Genomic DNA, 13911 nt, shown 5'->3' on the forward strand with positions numbered 1-13911 from the left:
CTAGATTGTAAGTTTCATGAGGGCAAGGACCATGCCCATCTTGGTCACAGGTGCATCTCCAGTGCCTGATGTACTGCCTGCAACATACGGGGTATGGAGTAGGTGAGTGATTTAGGGCAAAGGGCATAAAGTTTGAAGTCAGAATCCTAAAAATCAGAATCAAACTTTGACTCTACCGTTTATTAGGTGTATAATCTTGGACAATTTATTTATTTTTCAGAATCTCCTTATTGTTTAAATGGAGACTATAACGCCTACCACATAGGATGTTTGTGATCATTACAGGAACTCAGGAATATATAACACTAAGAAGTGCTTAGAGATGGGCACAGTCCCTAAATGTGTGTTCCCTTACCCTCTGACTCTTGGTCTGCATTCTTCCAGGTGGCCCACACCTGAAGGCCAAGTGCCTCTTTGTGTAACCACAAAATAGTGCTAGCAGGTCAAAGAAAGTAAAAATGCACTTGTTCAGTCCTACTAGACTGTGAGTCCTGCGTGGCAGAAACTGCCTCATATCCACCACTGTCACTCCAGAGACTGGAACAATGTCTTGAATGTAAGCAGGGGCTTAATGGACATTTACTATTAAATACTGAAATGGGGAAGTATATCTTTAAAGTAAATATCAACACATACATCAATATCTACCTAAATATTTGTGAATTCTTGGTTAAACTTCCTGTCAGGCCTCAGCTTTCAGCATGAAGAATTTTACCTCCTTTTACAATTTTCCATTTTTTCCTCTAAGCATAAAATATTTTCTTACATAGTTAATAAGCCATCATTAAATCAAAATTTCTCTAACAGAAAACTTAAATGATGATGAAGCATTAATCCTTAAAAGTAAAAGTGATTTAAAATTTGAGGTTAGGAGTTTTGTTTGCTTCCCTGTTACACAGAAGGACAGCACTCAAGTGTATTGAGAATGGCTGAATAAATGAACCACTTCTGATCTCACTGTCTTCTGTGATTTATCAAATTATATGAATCAGTAAAAACATTGTAAAATTATGTGACAGTTGATTTTACTACTTTACCAGGCACTCTGAAACCAAATAATAACTACCAGATTAAACAAGTGAAGTCTCTATGGATGTACTGACATTTCAAATTGTGTTATTAGACAAGAGGGATCTTAATTGAAACAGCTGGATGTAACACTGGGAGTTGGGTTGGGTTGTTTCTCATTTAACAGTGACTGGTTTTCCCTAGGCAGGCTGCTTCCCATTAACTTCTCATTTATTATCAAGATGAAGTTTGATACAAGGGTTACAATATTAAACTACTGATTTAAATTATGTCTTCTGACTTCTTCCTTGGCACCAAAAATCACTAATATTTCTCACTAACTCTTTCGAAACGTGCATTTAATTTTCAACCTTAAAAATCTTGGAAAAGACCGTAAAGCATATATATTCTGAGACTAAGTCTGACTGGTCATCCAGATGGAATACAGGAACTAGACTAGAAGACATGTTAACTAGAACATAAGACTCCCTATTGCTGGTGCAGTATTTTATTCATCATATTCCAACTGCACTACCTCTGATTCGTACTCACACTGTGGAATCCTTTGGTTTTCATGCTGGTTTCTAGGAGTGGAATCTCTAACCCTGCATTAGATAATCTAGGTCCAAGATCTCTAATTGTTTCTCATGAGCCCGTCATGCCTCATCTAAGCAACCTGAACTTGTTTTCAGATGGTTTCTGCTGCATGGTTTAACTCAGGGATTAGGACAATACAATTTCGGTCAAAAGCTAATGGGATTTATCTGGGGTGTACAGGATGATGATGAGTGGGAAGGATAAGGAAAGTTTATTTAGAAGAATAAGCACATTTAAGAGCCGTAATTAAGGTGTGATAAGGAGACACTTGTCTACCAGATACTGATATGCAACAAGCAGCAGAGTGACTAAGAACATTGCCTTTAGAGCGCAGACATAGTACAAAATCCAAGTTTCCCTATGTGTGATCTAAGGCACATCATTTAACCTCTTACAGCCCAGTGTCTGTATCAGTAAATGGGAATAATTATAGTATATATATGTTGGAAAGAGTAAACATTAAACATGCTAAGATTATTGGCCTTCTAAATTCACAAAGAATCAAAGAAAATTAATACCTAGTACTGACAATGTTATTCTGAAAAAAGACATATGTAAATTAATGTTGGTTGTAGCTCATTTGATATTTTAGAAGAAATAAGCTACAAAAATAATAAAAACAAAAAAATGTACATAACCTTGGACTTGGCACCCCTTATTCTCACTGTTTATCTTAATGTACTCATTAGACATCTTAAATATTCAATAATAGGTGGATGAAGTAATACAGACCTAGAATAGACTACAAATGTTATTATATTGTACACTTACAACATAAATTGATGTTTACAAAATCATACAGATAAATGTGGCACAATATACTTCTGTAAGTCATAGCATTATGAGTGACATCATTTTTCTTTTTCTAGCTCTTTTTTCTAATTTTATGTAACAGTCACGTATTCTACTAAATAAGCACTTTTGAAAACAAAATGGTTATATAAATATTAACACTAATTCATAATAAATCATATATTCTAACATTTATTTATCCTTGAGAGAAGTAGTGGTGGGAGTAAAGCTATACTCTGATCTGAATATATTCTGATATTTGCCCTGCAGACTCCCCTGTGCCATCTGTGCTGTCACAATACATATGAGTTAAGTCTGTGGATAATGCCCTCAAAGGCAGCAGACACACATATTTATTTAGCATTATTCTAAACAAATATGTGATGATTAGTTCAATCATATTTGGGTACCAATATGTCCCTGGATCAATTTATGTGTTGTTATTGATATTAGAGTAATATTTTAAACCATCATGACTATTCAGTGGAAATCATTCTATTATTTACATGGAACGCACAGACCATTTAATATTATTAATTTCTTTAATGAGTTATTAGTAGTTAATAGATTAACTAGGTCTTCGAATTCCCTCCTTTCATTTGTTTCCCACCTTCAGACCAGTTATTTGGCTATTAGCATACAGGTAATTTGAATTTTATTATAAAATAGGTGAAAAGTTTCAGCTTCTAACAATCTTTCATGTCCAAATTCTATTGTTTTTTCTATTACTTTTCTTGACCCTCATCTTCGCAGCTTAAATTCGGTCTCTCCTTTTTTAAAATCTGACATGGCTTCCTGTATTGTATTTCAAGCATCATCACAATATAAAATCATATGTTAATCAGGGTAACTATTGAAGATTTTTCTCCCCCATCAGACTCTGAACAACGTAAGAGCAGGGATTATGTTTATTTCTATTTATCACTCTATAGCAAGGACCACAAAACCCTCTAATACCATAGTTTCCTTTGATATGAATGCAAATTTTAAAAATGGCTATGTCCATATTTTTAAATTCTCCCATTATATAGATCTCTCTTAAATTTATATATGCCATCTCTCAGAGATGTCCCAGTATAAACTAGGGACATAAAGACTTCCTCAAGGAAGTATAAGGTATAGAGAAATAAGGAAGGTTGTTATCATGAGAAAAGAAGAAAATGCCTCCTGAAGGTCTTAAGAAAGGAGTCAAGAACCATAAAAAGCAAAGCTGAGAGGAAGCCATCAGGTTGCACAGCCACACAGCCCTCTCCTTGACTCCAGACCCATGCCCAGGAGGGGACATGGAGCAGCACCCCAGGCAGCTGGCAATGAACAAGATGAATCTCTTTCTTTTTTCTTTTTCTTTTCTGTTTTTGTTTGTTTTGTTTTTCTTTTTTTCTTTTTTTGAGACAGAGTCTCGCTCCGTAGCGAGGCTGGAGTGCAGTGGCGCAATTTTGGCTCACTGCAAACTCAGCCTCCTGGGTTCAAGTGATTCTCCTGTCTCAGCCTCCCAAGTAGCTGGGATTACAAGTACGTGCCACCACATCCAGCTAATTTTTGTATTTTTAGTAGAGACAGGGTTTCACCATGTTGTCCAGGATAGTCTCGATCTTCTGACCTCATGATCCACTCACGTTGACCTCCCCAGGTGCTAGGATTACAGGCGTGAGCCACCGCACCCTGCAGAATCTCTTTCTTACATAACAACTTTTCCTTTTATTTTAATCTATTCACTATATTTTTCTACAACCTGTTGCTGCCTTCTGCTGTGCCAGACAATGATGCCCATGGCTATTTGGCAATACTAGTAAAGGAACTAAAAGTGGATTTTCAGTACTGAATATAAATTATATAAATGAATACAAAATCAAAAGCAATCAGCCTGAGCCAAAAGACAGGCATCTTTTAGTCATTACCATTAAAAAAATCAAGAAAGAGACGGGAGAGTGGGTGGAGAGGAGAAAGCTACAAAGCACTGGATGAGAAATGAAAAATAACAAACACAGTCAAATAATAATAACAACAGAAATCAAAGAAGTTGAAACATTGTTTCTTAAAAGTTCAATTTATAAAATTCAAATCTGCATAATTCTACTTTTACCTTAAAAACTGAAAAAGTCTCGGAAGCATTATGGTCTCATTTAAAAATAAGTGTATCAATAGCCATTACTGCAGATTTACGGCAGTGGGAGTTTGAAAACAGATCAATCAAGGCAGCTCAGAACAAAATAATAGGTTGGATACAAACACCTACTCATAGTATAACACTGTCTGCAGCATGTGGAAGCATTCATGATTTAATTTTTCCCCAAAGTCTAAAATACATTTCAGTTCAATGTGTATATATATATATATATAGAAATATGTCATTCATCCAAATTACTCCACAATTGATGTTCTATTTTCATCTACACATAAATAAAATACTGCCCACTGAATACCAAGCAAAAACTAAGATTTAAAATGGTGCCAGGCATAACACAGTGCCTGTAGTTTATAGCCTGTAAAGGATGAAATGTGTTATAACCACAATAGACTAAATTATCTGCTACCTCTTATTATTGCCTACCTTGTGCAAGCACCATGTGGGCATTTTTCACCTCCCAGCCAACTAAGTAAATGTGGCTGGTGGTAACTCCAATACAGATGTGAACACAAAAGTGTGAAACCTGATCCTTATGGTCTAGATGAAGTAGGGTACTGAGCAAGATATCCATGGTCCTCTGTAAACAATCCTACCTTCTCATTTCTGGACTGTGGCTATCAAATGATTCCTTTGGTCCTTCCTCAGAAGCTAGTATCAGAGTGATGAGAAAATGAAATATAAATTAGCCCACACTATTATGCTAAATTTCAATGTGATACAAGAAAAGAATGTGCTTAATATTATCCCCAAAGATAGGTTTGAATCAAATAACACAGCCTAAGATTTGACAAATGAAAAGTTTACTAACAATTATATTAGCTGACAGTAATGTAAAGCTTGCAATGGAACCCTCTTAAACTATGCTAAAAGCCATGAAAACTAATATATACATTTGAGTGTTCCAAATTACTATTACAAAAAGTATTGCTTAAAGTTTTCATCTGCTTGTAATGTTTTCAATAAGCCACTGGCTGTTATTTTACTTAACTTCTGATATGCGAAACGAAAAAACTGAGGTTTCACATAAAGTCTACTTTCTCACATAATATGTGTAGGTCAGTCAGAAAAGAAAAATGTCAATAATAATTCTGAATGCTTACTTTGTAATATTTCAGTAGGTAACAACTGAGAAACACATGTAGATGTAACAATAGTTAAGTTCTCTGATTATGTTTAGGTACTGATGGAAAAATTATAGTTTTCATATATTTGTTGCATAATACTTTCAAATAACAAGCTGAAGAATAGCTTCTCGTAATGATATGCCAGTTTCTTATAATAGTTTCTTAATAGTGTTTCTTGCTGAACAAGCAGGTAACTCAAAGACCACAGGGAAAACTACTACAGTTGTCCCATACTGGCCTGGCATAGCCCCTCTATTAGACATTCTGAGTCCTAATTTTTTAAGGTAGTATATGTTCTATCACCTTGGAAAAGCCCTTTCATTTCATATGTAAAACTACAGTACTTAGCTGTCCTAATAAAAAGTTGTTGGAAAATAATTAGTGAATTATTACAGATTTGTATACTATAATTCTTTTTATATAAAATCCTTTAAATACATACACGTAAATTGTAAATGAGATGTAATAGATAATAGTACTCCAAATCATTCAGACACAATCATATAATCTTACTGTCAGGACCTGCAAGTTTATTTAGTACTATGTTCTACATATGTGCCTAAATCTTTTTCTGGCAGACTGTGAATTTCCTCCTGAAACAGATCATTCCATTTTTAAAAATGCCAAATACTTCAAGTTACCTGTCATGTCTCTCCCAAGTCTTTTCTCAGCTAAACTAAATATTCATATTTCTTTTAACTACCCATCATGTAACAAAATTCCAAGAACTTTGTGCCATCATGCGTATATAATTCTGATAAGTGTGCTGCTTATAGGATGACATTTCTTTTAAAATATCCAGCAGAAGTTGAACACAATATCCGAACACAATCTATGATCTGATTAAAATGGGCTGTACTGGCATGATCATTATCTTTCTTGATTCAAAGGCTAGATTACTTTTAGCGCATCTTAAGACCAATTCAGTTTTATTTATTATATTCACATACATATATTTACATGGCTTTTTTTTTTTTGACAGTGTCTCACTCTGTTGCCCAGGCTGGAGTACAGTGGGGTGATCTCGGCTCACTGCAGCCTCCTCCTCCCGGGTTCAAGTGATTCTCCTGCCTCAGCCTCCTGAGTAGCTGGGACTACAGGTGCGCACCACCAGGCCCGGCTAATTTTTGTATTTTTAGTAGAGACGGGATTTCACCATGTTGGCCAGGATGATCTCGATCTCCTCACCTCGTGATCCGCCTGCCTCGGCCTCCCAAAGTGCTGGGATTACAGACGTGAGCCACTGTGCCTGGCCCCTACGTGGCTTTTAAATACGGGACATTTGTCGGTGGAGTTTTCTTACAAGACTAGTGCCTTTGCTCTTGGCTTCAACTATGATATATATCATCACGGGAACCTCTTGAAGTATTTTAATATCGAACCAAGAAAATGATGACATGTATGAAAATATAATCCATTTTTCATATCTAGTAATACGATGAAATATTTAAACATCATTTCCCAAATTAAAAAAATATACAAAATTAAACTGTCAAAAGGAAATTAGCTTGAAGAAAAAAATATATTGCCTACTGTATTTGAAAGCAGAGTGCTTCTCTGATAGATTCGGTTAAAATATAATAAAAAATTTTAAAACGTTCAAAATTTCAATTTGTTTAAATTCTAAAGGCATACTCCTACCTGATTTTTTTGTGTAATTCTGCTGGGACATTTCATATAATAGCATCTTCCTACTGATACCTTATGTTTATTATAAAACATATGAAACAAAAATGAAGACCAAATAGCTTTTTCTGATTTTTTTCAAGCTACATGTTGGAGAAAAAAGTAAGATATTGGAAAATACAAAAAGTAAGGTTTTAGACCTTTCACTGTATGAAACAAGCTGAAAAAAATCCAGTATGATGGGAAATATGTGGTCTACACATTGTTTTACAAGTCTTACATTTTTTCACATGTTCCAAAAACCTGAAAATAAAGTCCCCAGCCATTTACTTCATCTGAATTATTTCCCAGTAAAGTCATTTCAAACTGCAGGGTCGAATTTTTTGAGCTTTAACCATCATCCTTTCTATTTGTTCCAATAATCTCCTCTTCCCCTTTTAAATCCTCACTTATTCCACCCATTTCTTCTTCCTTCACCTACACAGAATATTAGCAAGTAGCAAAGCCCAGAGGATGGATTTGGCTATTAAATTAAAAAAAAATCTAAAGCAGCTGTACTAATGAGCAGTCAATAACATATTTTCAACTAAATAAAATTGAACTAGGCACTGTTCTATATTAAAAAATATTGCCTAAAGCAAACTTTCATGATAGAAATGCTGCAATCTCCACGTCAGTACAGATTTTAATGCCACAATTATATTAGAGAAAGCATTATTCACATAAGGCATGTTAAGACAGAATTAAATCACAGTGATTAATTTGCTTGTAGGTTAAAGCTGAATTCAAAAATCTATAAAACTAAATATGTGGAAATGATAGAAGGAAATCTCAGTCATTGGGGCGAAGGTTTTTCTCTAATTAGCTTCAATGACTCATTAAATTTCTTTGTACAGCAATTGAAAAAATATACAGCTATTTTAAAACTAACCAGAGAAGAGAAGCGTTAAAACAAAGACATTTGGCTTCATATATTACATTTCCTTTTAAAGTATATATTCATAGTTAAATTTGATAACCTCTATTTAAATTATTTGAAAAAGAAATATCAATAAAATATAAAATAAGAAACATAAAGTAATAAAACGTATATTTGGCTTATGGAGGAACAGGAAGTCTAATAGAGGTCTCTAACATTAAATACTGGATAATTGTTAAAATTCAGATATTGTTTATTAAAGCTACATCCAAAAGTACATACATAATTCTAAGATGGTGACTGCAATTGTGGAATTTATATTATTACTGTCATCAACCTTTCATTTTATTTTTCCTACACTTGTATTTTAACAGGTTTAATCAATTTAACTCATAATCAAAAGTCTATGGCATAGATAGATAATTGATGATTGATATAAACATAAATAGATAGATACACACACACATACATAGAAAGTTTTGTTACAAAAGCCATATGTGCTCACTCGCTGCTCTTTTGAGAACAGACTATACAGGGGACAAAGGTGGAAGCACCAGCCAGTTAGTTGGTATTAGAAAAATCCAGGGAAGACATGATGGTGACGTGGACCAGGTGATAGCAATGAAGGTGGTGTGAATCAGAGGTAGAGCCAAAAGGATTCAGCAGAGGTTTAAATGTGGGAGATTTTGTCTTAAGCAACTGAAAGGTAGTGTTTCCATTAATTTCACTGGGAAAAAAATGTCTGTAAAACAGGTTTTTAGGAGATGATTGGAAGTTTGGTTTTGGACAACTTCACTGGACATGAGTAGGCAGTTGGAGGGGACAGTCTATAGTTCAGGGAATCAAGTTCAAGAAAAGTATGAACATTGGGTGGTGTTGGTTTAAAGTAATGAGACTGCAGGATATCATGAAAGAATGGAATACAAACAGAAAACGGATGAGGCACAAGGACTGAACTCTAAAATACCACCAAATTTAAAATATTATCTTATTCAAATTGCTTTCAAGAAATGTGCTACCAATTTACACACCTCCCAGAATTATACAATAATGCCAGTCACCAACCTTTGCTAAGATTGGGCATCATCTTTGCCCATTTGCCATATTAAAAATGTTTCTATGTCTTTTTGTTTTTTTTTTTAAGTTTTAACTCTTTGTTCCAAGGGAAAAATAAGCCTTTTTTATGCTTATTAGTAATTTGCATTCTGTCTTCCATAAATTACCTATGTCCTCAGATCATTTTTCTCTCCAAGTATTCTAATTCTTCTTATTAATTTATAAATCACTTTATATATTAAGGTAATTAACCTTTCACTTGCAAAATTTGTTGTAAATGCTTTGTCATTTTCATTTTCATAGTTTTCTAGTGTGAAAGATTTTACACTTTTTAGCAAAATCTATTTGTCAGTTACCTTGTTATATATTCCATTACTTTAATATGTGCAAACATAAATATATTCACATATTTTCTTCTAATAGTTTACAGTTTCTTGTTTTTTTGCATTTAATTCTCAGTTCTTCTGATATCTATGTTAGGTCATGAGTGAAGACCCTTATAAATATTTTCTTAGATTTTTAGTTCATTTTATAATGATATTAAGTAATATGTCAATTCCATCTTTACAATTCATTCTTTAACTTATATTCAGTTCTTATTTATAGTGGAATCTAGTTCTGAGATATCTATTCCCTCTCTTTAGTTACTAATTCTTTTGTCTATACTTCAAGTCTTTATTATTGTATTGTATTATTATATTGTATCTTTATTATTGTATTTTAAAATTAAATATTTTTATATATACTTCATATATATATATATATATATATATATATATATATATATAATTTATTTGTTAAATAGCTGAATGCCTAACAGGCATAGGAGTCTTCTGCTCTAGTTGTCAGGTTCTTTACAAAACCAGAGAGCTGAATGACAGTTTTTGTTTTCCTCTTGTTTAGTATAGCATATGGTGAGTAATCTAAGAATCATTTTTAAATTCAGTCTCTTTGATGATGCAATACTAGAAATCCCTACATCCCCTTTCTAAGCCCAGAATTTGGCAGATGTCTTTCCTTCCTTCTCTTTCCTTCAGTGCTGTTAACCTAGAACTTATGCATCTGGGTGGGGATTTTCTTAACAGACTGGGATAAATCAATACAGGCATAGAGTATGTTTCATACACGAACAAGGAAACTTTTATATTTGTCACAATTATTTAAATATGCTTTTCCTATTAGTCAAAAACAACTTTGAGGATTCCTCACTCAATCGAAAGCCACATCCATGACTTTTTCTTATCCAAATGCTAATCAATTTTGTTATCTTAAAATATCCCCTTAAAAAATCTTTTCATTGAAATTAAATCTTTATTTCACTTTTAATATTAGTCTCCCCATATTTGTTCTATTAGTCCATTTTCCTTGGCTACCTTGCTAATCAGAAGTACCTTTCTTTAATTGCAAACGAACAAGTAAACAAAAAAAATTATTTAAGGCAGTACATGGTAGGTACCTAGAAATTTTTCCGTCACGTGGCATGTGCTCTTTGAGACACACTGCATGCCAGTGCATCAGACCCTAACTGCATCATGAATCAGACAGTTAAGCATGTCCTCAAGGGGAGGCTTGAAGACAATCTAGTCAGCTCCATTCATGAATAACTCAGTATTCAGGAATATAGACAGCAAGGACTCAAAACTCTGCTATGTACTAGATTTGTACCAGAGGCCCTGGCTCAGACTCTTTTCAAATATGTAAAAGGCCATTATTCCATCATTTACTGATTTTTTATTAGTTACCATGTGGCTCTATTGCATTTTCTGGAAAGGAAAGCTTCTTGCCGAGATAGTGATTGACAAGGCTGGTGGTTACCTCTTGATCTGTTTCATTTAATGTGGGCTTCAACAGACACCCTGCTTTTGATGACTTAAATTCTGTTACTCTCACCTTCACCCCAAGGAAGATTCTGTTTCTTCTTTGGATACTCTCTCTACTAACCATATATTGGCTCAGGTATACATTAATCAAATTCCATAGAAATGTAGTTTGCTTTCTCCCTTCTGTTTTCATGCATACTACTTCAAGGGGCCATTTAACTGGAAAATTTATACTGTATCTTGTAAAATATTGAAAAAGGAGTAAATCTCACCCCCTTTCACAATTCCTCCACATAGCTGCCCCCAAGTATCTCACCTGCACTCCCTCTGAAGGCTTCTCTCCCTCAACTCCTACATTCCTCGTCCATTCCCTACACCTCCACTCAACCATCTATTCCTAACAACACCTGCACTGGCTTAAAACAACTTACTTACATGTTGCTTCAAGAAATTCTCCTAACTAAACATCTACTTTGCTCATTTGCTTTTTCCCTTTGACACTGAAAGATGCTTTTTGAGCAGGTCTTAAAGAAAAACCATAAGTCAACCTCGCAAGATTAAAAGAACAAAAAAAAAAATTGTGGGAAATGGCCAGGAAGGTATTATGCCATCGAATTCTCATATGTCAAAAATCAGTACCTAAAAAGAATAGTCTCCAATGATGTTTATAAAGTAAAATAGCTCAAGACTGGTTTCCTCTAAAACTCTGTGTACAAGCTTTATTTTTCATCCTCTGTATTTGATGTGAATCAGCTGGGTGTAGGAAGTGAGGATTTTTTAAAATTTGGTTTTATTTATTTTAAGGAGGATCTTGAGTTCTTCTTTGCCCCAAATATGAGATAGATGAGAAAAATTAAAATCAGCTCCATGAAAAGGCAAGGAAGAGATTAGAGATATCAGATGATTGGAGAGGGAGATATCTATTTTATACATGTGTGTATGGCAAAGTGGAAAATAAAGAATTATAAGTTCTTTATAAAACATATGAGATGGGAGAAATTTAAGTGGAGGACAGCATAGAAGACACATACATTTTAAATTTATAGCCAGGGAGTCTCTTTCTAATTTTTAAATGAGAAAAAAGTCAAAGGGGAAATCAAGAATAAATTCTAGCAGGAAAAATGGCAACACTCTGAGTTTTAGAGGAATGCAACAAATTACTGTGAGAGGTAATAAGAGTGTTTTAGGGAAATAGAATAATGAGTTATTTTCACGAACTGAATTTTCTAAATTGAATGTGATGACTGGTACTAATTGATGATTAATGGTTCAGTGCTTTGCACTTCTAAGCACTCAATAAATATGATTGATTGACTGATATGTCACTTACAAATACAGAATAACAGTTACGAAGCAATTATACAAGCAATACGTGAGTGGAAAAGCTTAATGCATCTGAAGATCCTACTAAAATGGAAACTAAATAATAATAATAATAATAACCCATACCTTTTCTGTGTCAATGCCTTTTGACATGGACCATGTTGAGACAATATAATCCATGACTCGCTCACTAAGGCCTTTTGGGACCTGATAGAGTTTTAGGAAGTCCCGTACATTATTCAGCATCTCATGGTATCGGTTGGTGTTGGCATACATTTGCTGGAAAATTGTTGTAACATTTCCAAAAATAGTTGCATAAAGAAGAGCTGAAAGAGAAGAAATGATAAAAATAAAACAAATATCTCATGTGAAAAAAATACAAATATTTGCTAAATCAATGAATAATTTGACAAAGACATCCTTATAAACTTGTAGGGGTAAATGCATGTTGAATTCTGAGAAGATTGCCTGATACCTGGTATTCACTCAGAAAACGTTACCTGCAGTAGGAGAAACATGACTTTATGAGCATGCACGACTCTAGTCAACATGACAAAACGTAAGAGTCATCACAATATTTTCTGAAGAATCAGATGATCCAAAGTTATAATTTTGCCTAAGAAATTCTATTTGTCAGTAGATTAAAGTTACCCTCCACTTTGTCCTCCTGAATGAAGCCTAATCAATTTAAATTTTTCAGGGATTGATGATCCAGTTTAGAAACATATGCTCTTTCTCATTGCCTGCTCCCTCCAGCTTTTGGAATACCTCCCTGGTTATAAATATTTTTGACAGAACATCAGAAATTTAGGGAGTGGAGACAAATTAATGTGCTTCATGTTTAGAAGATTCTGAAGATAAAGAGGTTTGGAGTTTTTAGCTAAAATAAAACTTTGGCAATGCCGAGAAATTCCAGTTATTAAATTCACGTAATTATTCCAGTGATTTTTTTTATTCCATCATTTTAATTAAATGTAAAGTTAGTCCACTGACAATTGTCATTCATCTATGGGGGACTATGGGTGGTATAGGGTATTTCAAAGCCCCAACTGCTCCCTCCTGCTCAATCCGTAATTCACCAACTCTTCTTTCTCCAGACCTAGTCAGGCTATTAATGCTGACAGGATCCTACAAAAGCTTATTTAGGGTAGTGTTCAGCCTAAACTGAACAAACTTCCAATCTTCAATAGTATACTACCCGCAACTTGCCTTGCCCCTCTGGTTTCACTCCCTTGTTAACTGGAAGCTTTTTTGAAAACGGGGCAGTACTTTATTCATCTTAATGTTCAGTACACAGGCATTCCATAAGCATTTCATAAATAAGTAGACTCACAGGCAATGATAATTTCCATCCTACATCCTCCAAGCATTTGAAAAATTACTCTAAGCAAAATATAGGCTGTTTCACTTTGCAGTTTCATCAGCCAAATCCCATTTGATGGAAGTGGTATAAAATCAAGCTAGTGAAGCACTTAAGATCTTTAATATACTGCTTTTAGAAAATTATTTGTTTTTTTC

General features: G+C 34.1%; 1 protein-coding gene across 1 annotated transcript in view; it reads right to left on the reverse strand.

Moving 5' to 3' along the window:
• KCNH5 (potassium voltage-gated channel subfamily H member 5) overlaps positions 1 to 13911 on the reverse strand; it is a 351733-nt gene that overhangs the window by 144307 nt on the left and 193515 nt on the right. Inside the window, exon 8 of the mRNA XM_030811835.1 lies at positions 12520 to 12719. Coding sequence (XP_030667695.1) covers positions 12520 to 12719 — 200 coding nt within the window. The remainder of the gene's footprint in view (positions 1 to 12519; positions 12720 to 13911) is intronic.

The sequence above is a fragment of the Nomascus leucogenys genome, chromosome 1a (genome assembly GCF_006542625.1).
Source record: "Nomascus leucogenys isolate Asia chromosome 1a, Asia_NLE_v1, whole genome shotgun sequence".
Classification (NCBI taxonomy): Eukaryota; Metazoa; Chordata; class Mammalia; order Primates; family Hylobatidae; genus Nomascus; species Nomascus leucogenys.